Here is a 19,296-nt window from a genome sequence, read left to right on the forward strand (position 1 = left end):
CATTCCTCTGGTCACTCCCTCGGGAGTTTCACGCAATTCCACCATCGCTGTTGCCCACTAAACACGTTACACTGTACGGATGACTAATTGAATTTGGATATTTGTTTGAACGCATTTTTGGAGTGTTATATGCCACAGAAATGTACCCCAGAGCACGTAATACTGTATGGATGAGTAAGTGAACACCGTAAATAATTTTTCAATGCTTTTTCGTAGTGTTATATATCACATCAATGAAACCCGGCGCATGTAACCCATACTCTATAGGTAAGTAATTTAATCCAGCAATAAAATTTTACCCCTTTTTTGGATTGTTATATAACAAAATGTACCACAAAGCATGGAATACACTCTGGATCACAATATATAAATGTTTTTCCTCACACAAAAATATCAAATACCACAGCTATATATTGAGCAACTGACTGCACAACCCTAATCATTGTCCACAGACGGTATTCAGCCACTCTCCCTGCTCCTGCAACTCTCTCTTCCTCCCTAGGCTAAATGCAGATTTTATCTGATACAAACTTCAAAGCACAAGATTAGCCCTTAGAAGGGCTGTTAGTATGATGGTTCAGCTTCAGCACCAGTATCCACACTAAAGGACTCCAACATAGTAACATATTTAGCAAGGCCGAAAAAAGACATTTGTCAATCCAGTTCAGCCTATATTCTGTCAGAATAAATCCCCAGATCTACATCCTTCTAATGAACCTAATAACTCTAAGATACAATACTGTTACGCTCCAGGAGGACACCAAGGCCTCTCTTGAACCCCTCGACTGAGATCGCCATCACCACCTCCTCAGGCAGGGGATTCCAGATTCTCACTGCCCTAACAGTAAAGAATCCTCTTCTATGTTGGTGGGAAAAACCTTTTCTCCTCCAGGCACAGAGAACTCCACCCTTGTGACTGTCACCTTCCTTGGGATAAACAGATACTGACAGAATTATATACTTATACATAGTTATTAAATCGACCCCCAGTCGTTTTTTTTCTGGACTAAATCATAATTTTGCTAATCTCTCTGGATATTGTAGTTCCCTCATCCCATTTAATTTTTTTGCCCTCGTTCTAAGTTCCATTATACCCTTCCTGAGCACCGCACTCCATGTGCAGTCTAACCAGGGATTTGTACAGAGGCAGTATAATGCTCTCATCATGTGTATCCAGACCTCTTTTAATGCACCCCATGATCCTGTTTGCCTTGGCAGCCACTGCCTGGCACTGGCTGCTCCAGGTAAGTTTATCATAAACTAGGATCCCCAAGTCTTTCTCCATGTCAGATTTACCCAGTGGTTTCCCGTTCAGTGTGTAATGATAATATTGATTCCAACTTATCCAGATCCATCTGTAGCAGAATACCATCTTCTCTTGTATTGACTGCTTTACATAGTTTTGTATCAGCTGCAAATATCGATATTTTACTGTGTAAAGTAAACCTTCTACCAGATCATTAATAAATATGTTGAAGAGAAAAGATCCCAACACCGACCCCTGCGGTACCCCACTGGTCACAGCAACCCAGTTAGAGAATATACCATTTATAACCCCCTCTGCTTTCTATCACTAAGCCAGTTACTTACTCTGATTCGTTGTACTGTGCACACACGTCTGGACAAGCACTCTTTCCCTCCAATAACAACTGTCACAGAGCTGTGCAATGGTGTCAGTGTGACAAGCCTGATACTGCCTACCTTTATAATAACCCCCTGATGATGTCATACAGCCAGGAATGAGTAATGCCACTACCAAGATGGCTGCAGCATTACAGTGACCTGCAAGCAATTCCCACATGTTTTTTGCTGTGTATCAGGTGCCACACACTCAGGGTGGATATTCGTTTGAAATCAATCACCAGCTAATGCTTGCCGAGAAACAAGCATATCCGAGCTCCCAGAGTAACAAGTTTATCCGAGCACCCTGATAAACGAGTGATATCCGATTATCATAGAGCACGTTCGCTCATTCCTTATCGGGATTCAAGGAAGCCAGCAGCATCATTTCCCTCTGCTTTCTCTATGAGGCCCATCATAATATTTTTCTTCTAGTGATTTTCTAACTTATTACGTACACTGTAGTGCAGCGGTGTCCACACTGTGCAGTGATGAGGCAGTGACCCAGGAAAAGTTCAAAGTAAAGTCTCTTTTAAGGAATGGTGCACTCACAAAACAGAAAGTAAATCAGAGCCTCCGAATCACAGCCACGAAAACAAGACAGTCCGTGACCGGTTGCTGTGGGCAACTGCACTGCAGTATATGCTGAAGGTGTCAGGTCTTTTGGCTCCGCTGGGCCCTGTATTACCTCACACAATTTGAGCTCTGCAAAGCCTTCTGCTCTGCCTGCAAGACCAAAACTGACACACCCAACCCTCTGCTGCAGGGGTTTTTACAAATAAACCTGTGGCCATTGGCTACATGGAAAACCTGAGGCCGGGGGATAAAAATAATATATTTTTTTCTATAGCGCCAACATATTCCGCAGGACTTTACATTTTAGAGGGGACTTGTACAGACAATAGACATTAAGCATAACAATAAACACATAGATCAACAGATACTAAGAGGAATGAGGGCCGTGCTCGCAAGCTTACAATTGACGAGAAAATAGGGGAGACACAAAAGGTGGATGGTAACAATTGCTTTCGTTGTTCGGACCAGCCATAATATAAAAAAATCGGGTGTTCATGTAATGCTGCATGAACTGGTTATCGGCCAGAATATGTAGAAGTACAGACACAGAAAGCTATTAAATGCATAAGGCATATGAGAACATGATACAAGGAACCTGGTTATGGTAAAAATTTTGAATGGGCAACATAGAGATAGTTACATTAATGTGTTGAGGCGGTAGGCCAGTCTGAAGAAATGTGTTTTTAGTGCAAGCTTAAAACTGTGGGCATTGGGGATTAAACAAATTAACCTTGGAAGTGCATTCCAAAAAATTGGTGCAGCACGTGAAAAATCTTGGAGACGGAAGTGGGAGGTTCTGATTATTGAGGATGTTAACTTCAGATCATTAGTAGAACAGAGGGCACGGGTAGGGTGGTAAACTGAGATGAGGGAGGAGATGTAGGGTGGTTCTGAGCCATGGAGTGCTTTGTGGGTGAGGGTAATAAGTTTATACGGAATTCTGGAGTGGATGGGTAACCAGTGTAATGACTGGCACAAGGCAGAGGCATTGGTGTAACAGTTGGTGAGGGATATGAACCTGGCTGCAGCATTCACGACAGATTGGAGAAGGGAGAGTTTGGTAAGAGGGAGAACGATTAGTAGAGAATGACAATATTCCAGACAAGAATGAAAAAGAGAAACAGTAAGAGTTTTTGCAGAGTCAAAAGTAAGAAAGGGTCGAATTCTAGAAAAGGTTTTGAGTGCAGATAAGAGCGAGCCAGTGATCGGTTGTGTGGGGCGAATTCAAGCTCTGAATCAAGTATGACCCCAAGACAGCAGGCGTGTTGCTGTGGAACAATGGTAGAACCACACATGGAAATAGAAATGTCCGGTATAGGTAGGTTAGTAGAGGGAGGAAACACAAGGAGTTCAGTTGTTGACAGGTTCAGTTTCAGATAGAGGGAGGACATGATGTTGGAGACAGCGGTAAGACAATCACTGGCGTTTTCTAAGAAGGCAGGCGTGATGTCAGGGGAAGAGATATATAATTGGGTGTCATCAGCATAAACATGGTACAGGAAACCAAATCTACTGATTGTATACTACCCCTATTGGACAAACAAAGAGAAGAGGAGGGGGCCTAGGACAGATCCTTGAGGAACCCCAATAGAAAGGGGAAGATGAGAGGAGGAGGAGCCAGCAAAAGATACAGTGAAGGAGCAGTCAGAGAGATAGGAGGAGAACCAGGAGAGAACGGTGTCCTTGAGGCCGATAGAGTGGAGCATAGTGAGGAGGAGCTGGTGATTCACAATGTCGAAAGCTGCAGAGAGTTCTAAGAGAATTAGCATGGAATAGTGACTATTAGATTTAGCTGTTAGTAGATCATTAGAGACTTTAGTGAGGGCTGTTTCAGTAGAGTGTAAAGAGCGGAAACCGGATTGAAGAGGGTCAAGAAGAGAGTTATCTAAGAGATAGTGGATAAGACGGGTGTGGACTAGGTATTCAAGGAGTTTAGAGATGAAGGGAAGATTAGAGACAAGTCTATAGTTAGCAGCAATTTTGGTCGAGGGATGTTTTTTTAAAGTACTGGATGTATGATGGCATGCTTAAATGAGGAGGGAAAGATACCGGAAGAGAGAGAGGTTGAATATTTTTGTTACGTGAATGGTGAAAGCAGGGGAAAGGGACTGGAGGAGATGTGAGGGAATAGGGTCACTGGTGCAAGTAGTAGGGTGAGAAGATGCAAGGAGCCAGATCATTTTTTCTTCTGTGACTTGTTCAAAATCAGAGAGTGAGCTAGATGCAGTAGGGGAGAAATGACAATGCACGGTATGAGGGGATTGGGAGAAAATTTCCTGTCAGATATGGTAAATTTTATCTTTGAAGTAATTGGCCAGATCGTCAGCTTGGAGATTCGTGGTTGGGGCCTGCACTCTTGGATTGAATAGGGAATTACAAATGTCAAAGAGACGTTTAGAGTTATTGGATAGAGAGGTGATGGTGTTGAAGGTTTGTTTGGAGAGGTGAAGGGCAGTGTTGTATGTTTTAAGCATAAACCTATAATGGATGAAATCTTCAGGTACATTGGATTTTCTCCACAGGAGTTTGGCGCACATGGAGCACCGCTGTTGGAAACGTGTTTGCAGCATGTGTCAGGGTTGTAGTCCTCTGTGCAGAGTTGTTTTATGTATAGGAGACTGCAAGGTGAAGGAAATGGACCGCCCCACTACCATCTTGTAGTCCATTTAAAGAATAATAAAAAAAAATAAAAAGCACATGGTGGGTTTACCTAAATCTGCCTTGGACACATAGCTTGCCCAAGACTGACACTTCTATTCTGCCTTGCAATCACAGCTATGCCTGTGACTGTAATGCACTTCCCTATCTTCCATATTTCTTCACACATCCTGGGGGACACATAGTGACCCTCGCATATAACACTGGTCACGGCCTCACAACTGTTATTTGGCTTTGTAGTTTACAGATCTGGGCAGGTATTGGTCAGAATCTTCAAATCCCTTGAGGTAGGTGGATCATCCAGGTTGCAAGTTCTATAGGAAAGGGCTTTCACAAATTCACAAAATCATTTGTGGTATACTCATGCTCCATCAGGCCCCTGGCCTACTACCGCTTCATTGATATTTTAATCATCTGGACGGAGTCTGAGCAACAGCTAAAGACGTTCCACGAACAGTTTAATCAATTTCATCCCACCATCAATTTAACACTCAACTACTCCAGCACTGAGATTAACTTTTTGGACACCACCATTAAGCTAAAAAACAATGAAATAGAGACATCCCTGTATCAGAAGCCAATCGACCATCCAACATACCTTAAATGGGACAGTTTCCATCCAAAACACATAAAGAACTCTATTATCTATAGCCAAGCCATCCAATACAATCGTATATGTTCCAACCCCATGGATAGAGACAAACACCTTGGTCGCCTCAAAAAGACCTTTTTGAATCAGGGCTACATCCAAGAATAATTGAAAACCAAATTACAAGAGCCACGAGAATGTCATGGAATCACCTGCTACATTACAAAGCTAAAGAAGAAAATAACCGGGTGCCTCTAGTAGTCACCTACAGCCCAAATCTGGAAGTGCTAAGGGGAGCTGCACGGAAATTACAACCTTTACTACAGAAAGATGCCCGATTACAATCCATTTTTCCAGACCCCCCACTGCTGTGTTTTAGGCAGCCCCCAAATTTAAGAAGCATCATTGTCAGAAGCTCCCTGTCCTCTCCAACAGCTGCAGGAACCTTTCCTTGCAACCAGAAAAAAATGCAAAACCTGTCCATTTATAATGACCACGGACAAGATAAAGATCCCCAACTCACATCAGGACTACAAGATCCCAGGGACTTTCACCTGCATTACATCTAATGTGGTGTACTTAATTATTTGTACTAAATGTCCAACTGGGGGTCTGTATGTGGGGGAGACAGGGCAAAAGCTTAGAACAAGGATGAATGCTCATTGTCATACAATAAGAGAAAAAAGAATGGATCTACCTGTGGCAAAACATTTTTGTATCCCTGATCACAGCAACATGGATATGAAATTACTGGTATTGAAAGGTAACTTCACATCTCAGAGAGAGAGACGAGTTTGGGAATATAAATTTATGACGACCTTTGACACTCTAGTGCTGGAATGAATGTGTCGCATGGATTTATGTCCTTTTACATCAATTAAGGAATTTGCTTCCAAGACCTTGTGGGGGCATCACAACACATTAGGAGACCCCAATCAGAGGACTATAAAACATCTGGACTCATTATCTATGAACTGGTCCAATATTTATGTTTCTCCCTCTCCCATATTGATAGTTCTGCTTCACGTCACTTGTCTTATCTATTGCATTTTTTCTGTGTTGTTTGCGCATAAATATGTGACTCTTCAGATTGTGTATTAGTCTAGCCTGATGAAGAGACCTGAGTAGTCTCGAAAGCTTGCAATGTGTTACCATCTTTTCAGTTAGACATTAAAAGGTTTCAACCACTGAGGACTCTCAATCCTGAATATTTTTCAAAATCATTTGAACATTTTTGGCTGGAGGAGAATGTCATACTCTAGAGGCAAAATGGTGATCACACGATTGTGATATGGCCGAACTAAACGACTGATAAAGCAGCCACAGCCAGTGATTGAAAAGAATCTGTGACTCCTCTTCATTTAGTGGTTACTACTCACCAGGGTAGTCATATCTTGGAACCTCCTCCTCTTTACACCGCTCACCACTCCTCACATTTGTCTCTGTAGTATTAATATGGGTCAGATCTTCACCCTGAAACAAATATTATAAGTCACAGACAGATGGAGAAGTCCCATCTATGATCAGCTCTAATCCTGCCATCTCCACCGCTCTCATTACACAAATATAAAACATATAATACTGGTGGATAAAACAAGACTGAGCACAAGACTTTAACAGCCGTCTACACATCATAGGGGAGATCTCATGACAGCTTCTCTCCATCTACCTGATGATCCTGAGGAACATTGGAATCTTCTTGGTTACAGTCCTGTGGAAGAAGAGGACGGGGACATCCCTCTGGTGTTGTCCTCTTACTGGATAGATCTGGAGGAAACACATACAGGGACTGAATTCATTCTTTACATACAGATAATTATAGGCCGTGTGTATTTAGTCCTGTCTATTACCTGGTGATGTGAGGGGCTGGGGAACCTCCATCATGACGTCCTTGTACAGATCTTTGTGCCTTTCTAAATACTCCCACTCCTCCATGGAGAAATAGATAGCGACATCCTGACACCTTATAGGAACCTGACACATACAATGATACCGTCAATCCCCCCGATCCCTTCATAGCGTTACTGTGTAATGTCCCAGCATTCCCAGCAGTGTCACCTCTCCAGTCAGCAGCTCAATCATCTTGTAGGTGAGTTCTAGGATCTTCTGGTCATTGATGTCCTCAAGTATCAGGGGGTGAGGTGGAGGCCCTGTGATTGAGCTCAGGGGTCTTCCCCATCCCTCAGACACAGGGTCCTGACAGCGTTCACTAGAGGTCTTCTTCACTACTGTGTAATCCTGGTTATGGAGAGACACAGTAATAAATCTCACTACAGACATTTCCAGAGTCCTCACCTCTCCAGCTCTGTCCATCTGTTATTCCCATAGATAAGAATGATGTAATGTGACGCCATCAGAATCTCTCACCTCTCCAGTAAGCCGGAAGAGGATCTCTAGGGTGAGGTGTAATATCCTCTCCGCCATCTTGTCTCTGTCCATATCCATCATTGATGATTAATTCAGATAATTTCACTTAATATACAAGATGTCCACTGACAGGATCTGATATTGAAGGGAAAGAATAGGAAGAAAATGAGCCGATGTAACATCATAAAGAATGACAACAAGAGGAACAATTCCAGGAGATAGAATGTGTAGATGTTGTATTCTCTAGTCCTGTACGGACTGGAACACAAGTTGAATTGCTAAGACATCTCCTCCATGCTCCCAATCACTGGCTAAGTTGGTCTCTGCTTTAGCAACTTATTGGTTGTAGGAATCATAAGTTTGTTGGGACTGACCAGGATGTGCTGCAAAAGACCGGAGAAGATGGAGGTCTGCAGAGACAAGCTGTGGCTGGGAAAAGTAAGAGACAGCTGGAGGCAGGCGCGGTTTCCATGACTGCACATACACATAATAGAGCTCCGCTCTTATCCTGTGCGCTATCTCTGTGTAATCTCGGTAATTCGCACGCGCGGTTTCCATGGCCGCACTTATACATATTAGACTCCCATTCTTACCCTACTTGCATAGAGCACATGCGCGATCCCGGTAACCGCGCGAGCATCCTCCAGCTGTCTCTTATAAAAGGGAGACCGACAGGCCTTCCTGTACACAGTGCAACATAACGCTGGCCACGCTTATCCTCTGGTGACATAGGTCATCATTTCTTATCCTCATGCAGGGTCGGAAGAAGGCCCCCCTGCCTCCTTCATTAGTCCCTGCCCTGCATGTCAATAGTGTGCACACTTTACATAGCTCACCTGAGTACAACTCCTAGACTAGGCTCAAACTCCCCTCATCAAGCTGAGAGCACTGTGCTAGCCATTTCCACAGCATCCTATAAATCCCAGCAAGGACGTTCCTGGGCTGCTCTGTGCGCACAGGACCTGTGATGAGGTCACAGGAGGGGAGGAGTCAGGGGTCACATGATCAGGGGCCTCAGTGTGTGCAGGACTCTGCTGTGCTGGTTGTCATGGTGCTGGATGAGGGGAAGTTTATGTGTGGAGTCAGGAGGGGTTTATGTGTGGGGTCAGGTGGGGTTTACAGTGTGGATGGAGCGGAGCCGAATTTTGCAATTTTCCAAGTTTGAATTTTCATTCCCTTAAATCACAGAGTTATGTTACACAAAATACTCAATAAATAACATTTCCCACATGTCTACTTTACATCAGCACAATGCTGGAACCAAATTTTTTTTTGTTAGGAAGTTATAAGTAAATTTTTTGTAAAAAAAAGTTAAATGTTATTTTTTTTTTAAACATTTGAAAAATGCCTGTGAAGCACCTGAAGGGTTAATAAACTTCTTGAATGTGGTTTTGAGCACCTTAAGGGCTGCAGTTTTTAGAATGGCGTCACTTTTGGGTATTTTCTATCATATTGCCGTATGTGGAGTCGGGAAGGAATTTTTTTCCCCAATGTGAAGCTTACTGTTTGCCACATTGTTTTTTTTTAGCCTTCCTCTGGATCAACATGTTAGAGCAAGTTAGGATAGGATATGGGTTGAACTAGATGGACTTAAAGTCTTCCTTCAACCTTAATTACTATGTTTCTATTACTATGTTACTAGACCCCTCAAAGTGGCTTCAAATGTGATGTGGCCCCTAAAAAAATGGTGTTGTGAAAACAAGAAATCGCTGCTCAACTTTTAACCCTTATAACTTCCAAACAAAGAAAATTAAACATGTGGGAAATGTTATTTATTAAGTTTTTTGTGTGCCGTATCGCTGTGATTTAAGGGCATAAAAATTCAAAGTTGGAAAATTGTAAAAATTGTCAAAATTTTCGGCAAATTTCCATTTTTTTCACAAATGAACGCAAGTCATATCAAATAAATTTTACCACTAGCATGAAGTACAATATGTCACGAGAAAACAGTGTCAGAATCACCGGGATCCATGGAAGCGTTCCAGAGTTATGACCTCATAAAGGGACAGTGGTCAGAATTGTAAAAATTGGCCCGGTCATGAACGTGCAAACCATCCTTGGGGGTTAAGGGGTTAACAATAGCTTCACTCCTGAAGACCGCAAAAGTTCAACATTGCCGCTATGTTCTTTATCGCGATTCTACCTTTCCATATACACATGTTGACAAAGTTGTTGGTACCCCTCGTTTAATGACAGAAAAACCCACAATGGTCACAGAAATAACTTGAATCTGACAAAAGTAATAATAAATAGAAAATCTATAAAAATGAATAAAAGAAAGTCAGACATTGCATTTCAACCATGTTTCCACAGAATTAAAAAAAAAATAAAACTCATGAAATAGGCCCGGACAGAAATGATGGCACCCCTGAAAATAATGCGACAATTGGGACAGGTTAAATCGCGGTGTGTCCACTAATTAGCATCACAGGTGTCTACGATCTTGGAATCAGTGAGTGGCCGGTATAGAGGCTACAGATACTCACTGTGCTGTTTGGTGACATGGTGTGTATCACACTCAACATGGACCAGAGGAAGCGAAGGAGAGAGTTGTCTCAGAAAATTATAGACAAACATGCTAAAGGTAAAAGTTATTAGACCATCTCCAAGCAGCTTGATGTTCCTGTGACCACAGTTGCACATATTATTCAGAAATGTAAGCTCCATGGGACTGTATCCAACCTCCCTGGATGTGGCCGCAGGAGGAAAATTGATGACAAATCAAAGAGACGGATAATACGAATGGTAACAAAAGAGCCCAGGAAATCTTCTAAACAGATTAAAGGTGAACTTCAAGCTCAAGGAACATCAGTGTCAGATGGCACCATCTGTCGTTGTATGAGCCAAAGTGGACTTCATGGGAGACGACCAAGGAGGACACCATTGTTGAAAAAAAAAATCATATAAAAAAGCCAGACTGGAATTTGCCAAACTACATGTTGACAAGCCACAAAGCTTCTGGGAGAATGTCCTATGGACAGATGAGACAAAATGGAACTTTTTGGCAAGGTACATCAGCTCTATGTTCACAGACGGTTAAATGAAGCACGTTAAGAAAAGAACACTGTCCCTACTCTGAAACATGGAGGAGGCTCTGTTATGTTCTGGGGCGGCTTTGCTGCATCTGACACAGGGTGCCTTGAATCTGTGCAGGATACAATGAAATCTCAAGACTATCAAGGGATTCTAGAGAAAAATGTGCTGTCCAGTGTCAGAAAGCTTGGTCACTGTCACAAGTCATGGGTCTTGTAACAGGACAATGACCCAAAACACACAGCTAAAAACACCCAAGAATGGCTAAGAGGAAAACATTAGACTATTCTGAAGTGGCCTTCTCTGAGCCCTGACCTAAATCCTAATGAGCATCTTTGGAAAGAGCTGAGACATGCCGTCTGGAAAAGGCAACCTTCAAACACGAGACAACTGGAGCAGTTTGCTCTGGAAGAACGGGCCAAAATACCTCTCGAGAGGTGCAGAAGTCTCATTGACTGTTACAGGAATAATTTGCTTGCAGTGATTGACTCAAAAGGCTGTGCAACAAAATATTAAGTTAAGGGAACCATCATTTCTGTCCAGGTTTATTTCATGAGTTTATTTTTTTTTTAAAATTCTGTGGAAGCATGGTTGTGTCTGACTTTCATTTGTTCATTTTCATAGATTTTTTATTTATTATTACTTTTGTCAGATTCAAGTTATTTCTGTCACCATTGTGGGTTTTCCTGTCATTAAACGAGTGGTTCCAACAATTTTGACCATGTGTGTAGATAGTAAACATGACATTGCTGGTGTCAGCGATCTGACCACTACTGATTAGGGGCTTATAGGCAGGTATTGCTTTATGGTTTTTAATGTTTTCTATAACAGTGCCTTATAGTCAAAAAACTATGGTTAATTGTAAAGTAATTTCTCCTTCTTATTTAATTATACAACTGTCCGTTATATCTTTTTGTACAATTTGCCAATAACATATATTGTTTCTCCCCGTCTGAGTTATTTTTAATGGTCAATAAATTTTGATTTTCCAGTAATTCATTTTTCACACTCTGGGTATGGTAATGGATTCTCTCCGTGTGGCACTTTCCAGCTGTGGACAAATTGTGGAGAAACGATGTCAGTGGTTGCTTTTGTCTGCTGGCACGGCTGCTTTTAGCAAGACTGCATGGACCAGGGCTCATACCACTGAACGCCCGCTCTATCTCCCCGTGGGCAAACACTACACAGACAACGCAGGGTTAGAGTAAAACAGTGTGCCAATACTTTATTGAACCACAACACCCAATAGCAAACAGAACAATTCCAGCAATTACCCCAAGATGGTGCACAATACAGGGTCTCGCCCTTCCGCTGACTCGCCGGGATAATTGTAGCTGTTGTGTCCGAGCTCCCAGTGTCGCTACTCCCACCTGTGATACGCATGCATAGACGCGGTAACGTCAAGTGTAGGGAGATAACCGAGAGCAGTCCTGTGTTCTTTCAGCCGAGTCCAAAGTACCCTGAGCTGAGATCCTGAAGAGTGACACAACCAGAAGAGAAGAAATCTCTTTTATACCAGAGGCAGGTGATCTATTTTTAGATTTACCCAGTGTCCTTCAGTCCACCCTCACAGCCTTTCCCTATCTACCTTCAAAGTCAACAAACTGGTTATAGAATACAATACACAATTAACAGCACACATTATCAGCACACAATAAACAAAGATAAACACACACTATGTACAAGTGTACATAGTGCCATCACTGTGTCCTTAATCATTCCATAATCCTGGCAGTACTGAGGCCCAATTGACTGGGCAGCATCCCGTGACCGACCAGTCAAACTAGTCCACAGGTATTTAGTCCAATCAGCTATGGGCACCTGGTGTATCAGCATTGAAGCCTCAAAATCTTACAGATATTCATCAAATTCGGTGTTGGACTCATTAAACACTGGCACGTCTCTGTAGCAGAGCTGCATTCTTTGTTGGGGTATTACCATGGGGTTAAGGTCCAATGCTGGCTGTAGGGGTACTGGAACTCCTAAAACTGATTCCATAACGCAAGCTCTTTCACTACTTGAGGCTTCAGGTCTCAATGCAACCAACAACTCCTGCATACAGGCTGCAGGTGACTGGGTAGATTCCAGACCGGCACAGGGTCCTGGCTCTGGCAATTTCTCTGGGTCCATCTCAGCAGAGATTTCGTTGTCCTCTACAACATTCTGGGCATCCCAATGAACTAATTCCTTCGAATCCGTCGAAGGTGGCACAGCTCATGTAGTTTCTTGTTACAGCTATACATCCACTCTGGTCTTCTTCCCAAGGCCGAGTTGGTGGGGTTGGACATGGTGGAGTCCAAAACCTACTGTGTATGCCTCATCAATGGTCTGCTGTGTCTGTCTGCGTGCCTCCCTGGTTGTGAAGCCCTGGACGGTATCTACGAACACCAGTCCCCTGCAGCTCCCCAAGTTCTGCTGGGCTGTTGTAGTGTCCCACTTGCTGCCACCAATTGTGGAGAAATGGGGTCAGTGGGTGCTCTCGTCCGCTGGCCCAGCTGCCTTTAGCAAGACTGCATGGACCAGGGCTCATACCACTGAACACCCCCTCTATCTCCAGGTGGGCAATACACTACACAGACAACACCTCTGCATGCTGTTTCATCTGCTGCAATATATTCTAGTGGTACAGCTCCCCACCTCTCCTTGCTGTCTCATTTGCTGCAATATATTCTAATGGAACAGCTCCCCACCTTTGCTTCCTGTCTCATCTGCTGAGACACAAGAAAACACAAAATTACAAATTTGAAAAAATACTCTGCAGTAAAAACATGACAGTAATCAGCAAGTGCTGTATAACAGATACAGGGTATTTAGTCGATATGTATTTTGCAAAAAATATATACCAAGCTGCTTCACCACGTCACGGTAACCCTTCACGAAGCAGTCCCTATCTAATGTATTTAAAATCTGAACAGTGTCTAAAATGAACAGGATTCGGACAGGCGCTTCTTAGTATGGGCTTGTGGTGCAGGACAGCTCATTTATGTGCATGTTACACAGGAGAGGGGTGGGGTCTCCCAAACCATGCTGAGCATGGAAAAAACGGATTAAAAACATATGTAACATGCACAAGTGTGAACAAGTCGGTAAGACAATGCTCACACCACCCAATGGCTGAGACACAACAACAGTACTCACTGTTGTATATCCATGGATGGGGGTGATGGTAGATACTATCTTGGGAAAGGTGTTATAGCATAGAGACGGAGGCAGGACTATTGTCTTTGATCATCTATCCACACCCGGGAGTGTAGAGCAAATACTAATTTATCCCAAACCAGCTCCCACAATCCCTCTCTCCTGTCCCTGTATCATGACCTATAAATTTAGAAGCATTCTAAGGGGTGCATGCAGTGTGGGGTGCTTGAACGCATCCCCTCAGCAATGCATCCCAGAAGCTAAGCATCTACAAAAAGCAGATAATCCATGGCAGTTAGGCAGAGCAGGAGGCAGGTAACCCACACTCTGCTCTCCCTTTTATCCATGTGCTTTATTTCTATCCTGTGTTCCCTTGCCATCCACATTCACCGCTCCATCCCCCCTCCATCACGACTATGTGCTCTCTCTCTTCCTACTCTTACTGATCTCAGGGGACATCTCCCCCAACCCTGGTCCCCCATCCCAAAACCTCAACCCCTACCCTACCTCACATGGAAACCTTGCTAACCTCATTAACATTTGTTTCGCTCCTTATTTTAATTGTGCCCTATGGAATTCACGGTCTCTATGGAACAAACTATCCTGCACAACTACATTATGACCAACTCTTCTAGTCTGTTGGCCCCCACTGAAGCCTGGATTCAGGATTCTGACAATGTCTCCCCTGCTACCATTTCCCATGGTGGATTACGATTCTCCCATTCCCCGAGACCCACAAACAGACCTAGTGGTAGAGTCGGCATACTCCTGTCCCCACAATGCACGATCCATGTCATCCCCCCAGTTCCATCACTCATTCCGTTCTTTTGGAGGTCCTCACCATACCATAAGGCTCTTCCATCAGAGTAGCAGTGATATATCGGCCCCCAGGCTCACCCAACCAATTCCTTGACCAATTCTCAGCCTGCCTGCCGCACTTCATGTCCTCAGAACTACCAACCCTTATCCTGGGAGACTTCAACATCCTCATTAACAGCCCCACTTTCACATCTGCATCCCAGCTTCTACCACTAACCACTTTTCTAGGACTCACAGCTCTCATCCTCTCAAACACAAAAAGACAGTAACACCTTTGACCTGGTCTTTGTCCAGCTCTATTCAATCTCCTATCTAAATAACTCACCGTTCCCCTCTCTGAACCACAATCTCTCCTTCACGCTCACAATTCCTCGCCCACCCCAGAACATGCCTACCTACCACACATTCAGAAATCTACATGCCATTAACCCTCATACACTTTCAGACTCCCTACACTCATCACTGTCCCCAATCTCCTCTTTTTCCTGTCCTGATCTGGCTATACACCACTACAATGACACTCTCAGAAGCAACCTTGACCAAGTAGTGCCCCTCACACTCAGAACCTCCAAGCGCAGAGTAAAACAGCCCTGGCTAACATTGCAAACTCTATTTCTCCAGCAATGCTCTAGGAGGGCTGAACGCTTATGGAGAAAAACTCACACACCAGAAGACTTCATCCACTTGCCAAACAGACCTACTACACCACCCTGATCTCCTCACTATGCAACAACCCCAAGAAACTTTTTGACACCTTTCACTCCCTCCTCAGCCCGAAAGCACAAGCCTTTATCACAGACCTTTGTGCTGATGACCTGGCCTCCCACTATATATAGAAAAGAGATAATATCCGTCAGGAAATCTGCTCCTAACTACCAGGTGCAGTGACTCCCATCCCTCCCTGCATTTCCCCTCGCTCACTCTCCACATTTGATCCCATCACAGACAGAGAAGTCTGCAGGCTCCTCTCTTCTTCTCATCCAACTACATGGACTACTGACCCCATTCCATCACATCTCCTCCAGTCTCTCTCCAGTTGTCATTACTCACCTACCTACAATCTTTTATCTCTTCCTCTCCTCTGGCATTTTCCCATCCTCCTTCAAACACTATCATTACTCCATTATTAAAGAAACCCGCCCTCAACCCATCCTGCACAAACAACTACAGACCAGTCTCCAATCTCACTTTCATCTCTAAACTCTTGGAGCGCCTTGTCTACTCCCGCCTTACCTGTTACCTCTCCACTCATTCTCTCCTAGACCCTTCACAGTCATGCTTCCGCCCCCTACATTCGACAGAAACTGCACTCCTCAAAGTGACCAATGACCTTCTGACAGCAAAATGTAAGGGTGACCACTCTCTGCTCATTCTTCTCGACCTTTCTGCAGCTTTTGACACTGTTGATCACTGTCTCCTACTCTCTAGGCTCGAGTCACTAGGCATTAAGGACACTGCTCTCTCCTGGTTCTCTTCCTATCTTTCTGACCGCACCTTCAGTGTTTTGTTCACTGGCTCATCTTCATCCCATTTTCCTCTCACTGTTGGGGTACCTCAGGGCTCTGTCCTTGGCCCCCTTCTCTTCTCTCTCTACACAGCCCCAATTGGACAGATCATCAGCAGATTTGGCTTTTAGTACCATCTTTATGCTGATGACACACAACTATACAAATCATCCCCTGACATTACCTCTGCTACAGAACGCCAGTGACTGTCCGTGGTCTCCAACATCATGTCCACCCTCTATCTGAAACTCAACCTCTCCAAAACTGAACTTCTTCTGCTCCCACGTCTACTAACCGCCCTAAATCTGATAATGCACTCTCCGTGGATGGCACGATAATAACACCCCAGTAGCAGTCGTGCTGTCTGGTTGTTACAATTGACACCAATCTCTCCTTCACCTCCCACATACAATTTCTTGCCCGCTCTTGCCGCTTACACCTAAGGAATATCTCTAGAATCCGCCCTTTTCTCACCATGGAAACAACAAAAACCCTCTGTTATGAATGAGTCACCGTAGGAGGCAAAAGCAGAAATACAAGCTAAGTCCAGAAAACCAGAGAAGTTGGCAACTATCAGATTGCAGACCCCTGAACCTATCAACACAACTATCAGTAGCTGTGGGGGGTTCCTACGATGCCCTAGACCCCTCGATCACGGCCGGAGAATTACATAGGCCTAAAGAAAGAAAGGGGAAATCTAAACTGCCCCAGAGCAGACCCCAAAGCAATAGGCAGCCCCCAACATATGACGGTGAAGCAAGATGAAAATACTAACACAGACAGAAAGATAGACTGAGCAAAGACGGGGCCCAAAACTACCTAGATAGGAAAGGACAGGAAGGCTGCTGTCTGCAATCTGCCAAAACCCTATCAAAGACATAAGCCAACAAGCTGATATGAAAAAGGCCCTGAAGCAGCTAGGCTTCAAAAACTAAATCAGCACTCAGGTATTTTCAGAAGACAGAGCTAAATGAATTCAGCACACCCCAGCAGGGAATGGCAGAAATCCAGAAAAACAAAGCAAAACAAAGTCAAAGCACCAAAGCAAAAGGCCGAGCAGCAAACTTAGCTTTAGAGGAGCAGGAATTCAGACTGGTCTCCAAGGATCCCACAGAGAAATCACCCGCAGGGCAGAAGGGCGTCGGCAGCCTTATATCCAGTCAGTAACTCCACTCAGCCAGTCATCATCATCAGCCTCAGGTGTTTGATAATCAGGCTCACTACCTTTCTTTACCAGAAGAGGGAGTTCCTCGGGCCTCAGTAATGAAGGGGAAAATGAACTCACAACAACCCTCATTGTCGCCTTGATCCACTCGCACTTGGACTACTGTAATGCTCTATTAATTGGCCTCCCCTTCACTACTTTCCCCTCTCCAGTTCATCCTTGATGCAACAGGCAGGGTGATCCATCTGGCTAATCGGTACTCAGATATGTTTGCTCTTCACCAGTTATTACACTGGCTGCCCATTCACTACAGGATCCACAAAGTTCTCCACAGTGCAGAACCCCCTTACATCTCCTCCCTCATTTCTGTCTATCGGCCTAACCGATCGCTGCACTCTGCAAACAACTTTCGACTAACCTCTGCACCTATCTGTACCTCCCTCTCCCGACTCCAAGACTTCTCCAGCACTGCGTCACTCCTCTGGAGTGCTCTGTGCCAAAAACTTAGGACCATCCACAAATTGCAGTTTTAGGCGCTTCCTCAAAACACTTTTGTTCAGAGCGGCCTATCACGTTACCTAATCAAAGTCATTTTATGTCTAAGTGTAGCCTGTTCACTATCTCTATCCCCCACTCCCCCAAGATGGTTGGACCATCACTGTAAATACACACCTGTACTTTGTATCTCTCCCACCTCATTGTAGACTGTAAGCTCTCATGAGCAGGGTCTTATTTTGCTTTAATTATTGCATTGTTAATGTTGTTACTTATGACTGTTGACTGTTGTGTTTGAAACTCTTAACTGCAAAGCGCTGCGGAATATGTTAGTGCTATATAAAGATCATTATTACAGACAACACAGAGTTAGGAAAAAACAGTGTGGCAATACTTTATTGAATCACAAATCAATAGCAAACAGAACAATCCCAGCAATTACCCCAAGATGGTACACTTTACAGGGTCTCACCCTTCCCTTCCGCTGACTCGCCAGGATAATGGTAGATGTTATGTCTGAGCTCCCAGGGTCGCTACTCCCACTTGTGATACGCAGACAGAGAGTAGGTAAAGACAATCATATGGAGATAACCGAGAGCAGTCCTGTGTTCTTTCAGCTGAGTCCGAAGTACCCTGAGCTGAGATCCTGAAGAGTGACAGCAACCAGAAGAAAAGAAGTCTCCTTTATACCAGAGGCAGGTGATCTATTTTTAGATTTACCCAGTGTCCTTCAGTCCACCCTCACAGCTTTTCCCTATCTACCTTCGAAGTCAACAAACTGGTTATAGAATACAATACACAATTAGCATATCAGACACAAAAAACAAAGCTCACATACACTATTTAACAGTCACTATTACAGACTTTCACAGCATGTTAAATGGTATGCAAGTCTGTCTTCTTGACCCACCAGATATAAACACTTATATCCACAAGCCAACAACAGATAAAAAGTCAATTCCCCTTGGTTTGCAAAAACATGGTTGTCTGGAAAATTAAGATACAATCTGATTTCTTCACACCAGCGGTATCGGCACTTGCGTTCACGGGGTTCATGATTGGGGGCTGGTTTCACATGATGAAACAACCAACCAATCAGAACTGGCGTCACCATCCTCACCTTTGGACAAATCAAACATCAAAGTCAGAGAGCAGACACAGCCCTGGCTTCCAGTTGATATTCAATACATCCAAAGGGGGGGACAGTAAAGCTGGCACTGATTAGGAGCAAGGCTCGTGTGAAACAACCACCTCACGTGAGCCCTGGGAATGTGAGCCCTAACACCACTGGAATGGCGCCGCCATGGAAGCTGAAAGGTGTGCTTTTATTT

The 19,296-nt window shown here is 44.0% G+C and overlaps 2 protein-coding genes across 2 annotated transcripts in view; one reads left to right on the top strand and one right to left on the bottom strand.

The window, feature by feature from the left end:
- LOC141094286 (uncharacterized) overlaps positions 1-19,296 on the top strand; it is a 1,055,204-nt gene that overhangs the window by 738,756 nt on the left and 297,152 nt on the right. The window lies entirely within an intron of this gene.
- The window catches only part of LOC141093962 (uncharacterized), a 162,363-nt gene that overhangs the window by 93,463 nt on the left and 49,604 nt on the right, over positions 1-19,296 (bottom strand). The window contains 7 exon segments of the mRNA XM_073579637.1: positions 6,823-6,916; positions 7,113-7,210; positions 7,294-7,417; positions 7,502-7,681; positions 7,811-7,945; positions 8,185-8,239; positions 19,058-19,085. Coding sequence (XP_073435738.1) covers positions 6,823-6,916; positions 7,113-7,210; positions 7,294-7,417; positions 7,502-7,681; positions 7,811-7,945; positions 8,185-8,239; positions 19,058-19,085 — 714 coding nt within the window.

This window comes from Dendrobates tinctorius, unplaced genomic scaffold (genome assembly GCF_039654945.1).
Source record: "Dendrobates tinctorius isolate UK_male_01 unplaced genomic scaffold, ASM3965494v1 ptg000063l, whole genome shotgun sequence".
NCBI lineage: Eukaryota > Metazoa > Chordata > Amphibia > Anura > Dendrobatidae > Dendrobates > Dendrobates tinctorius.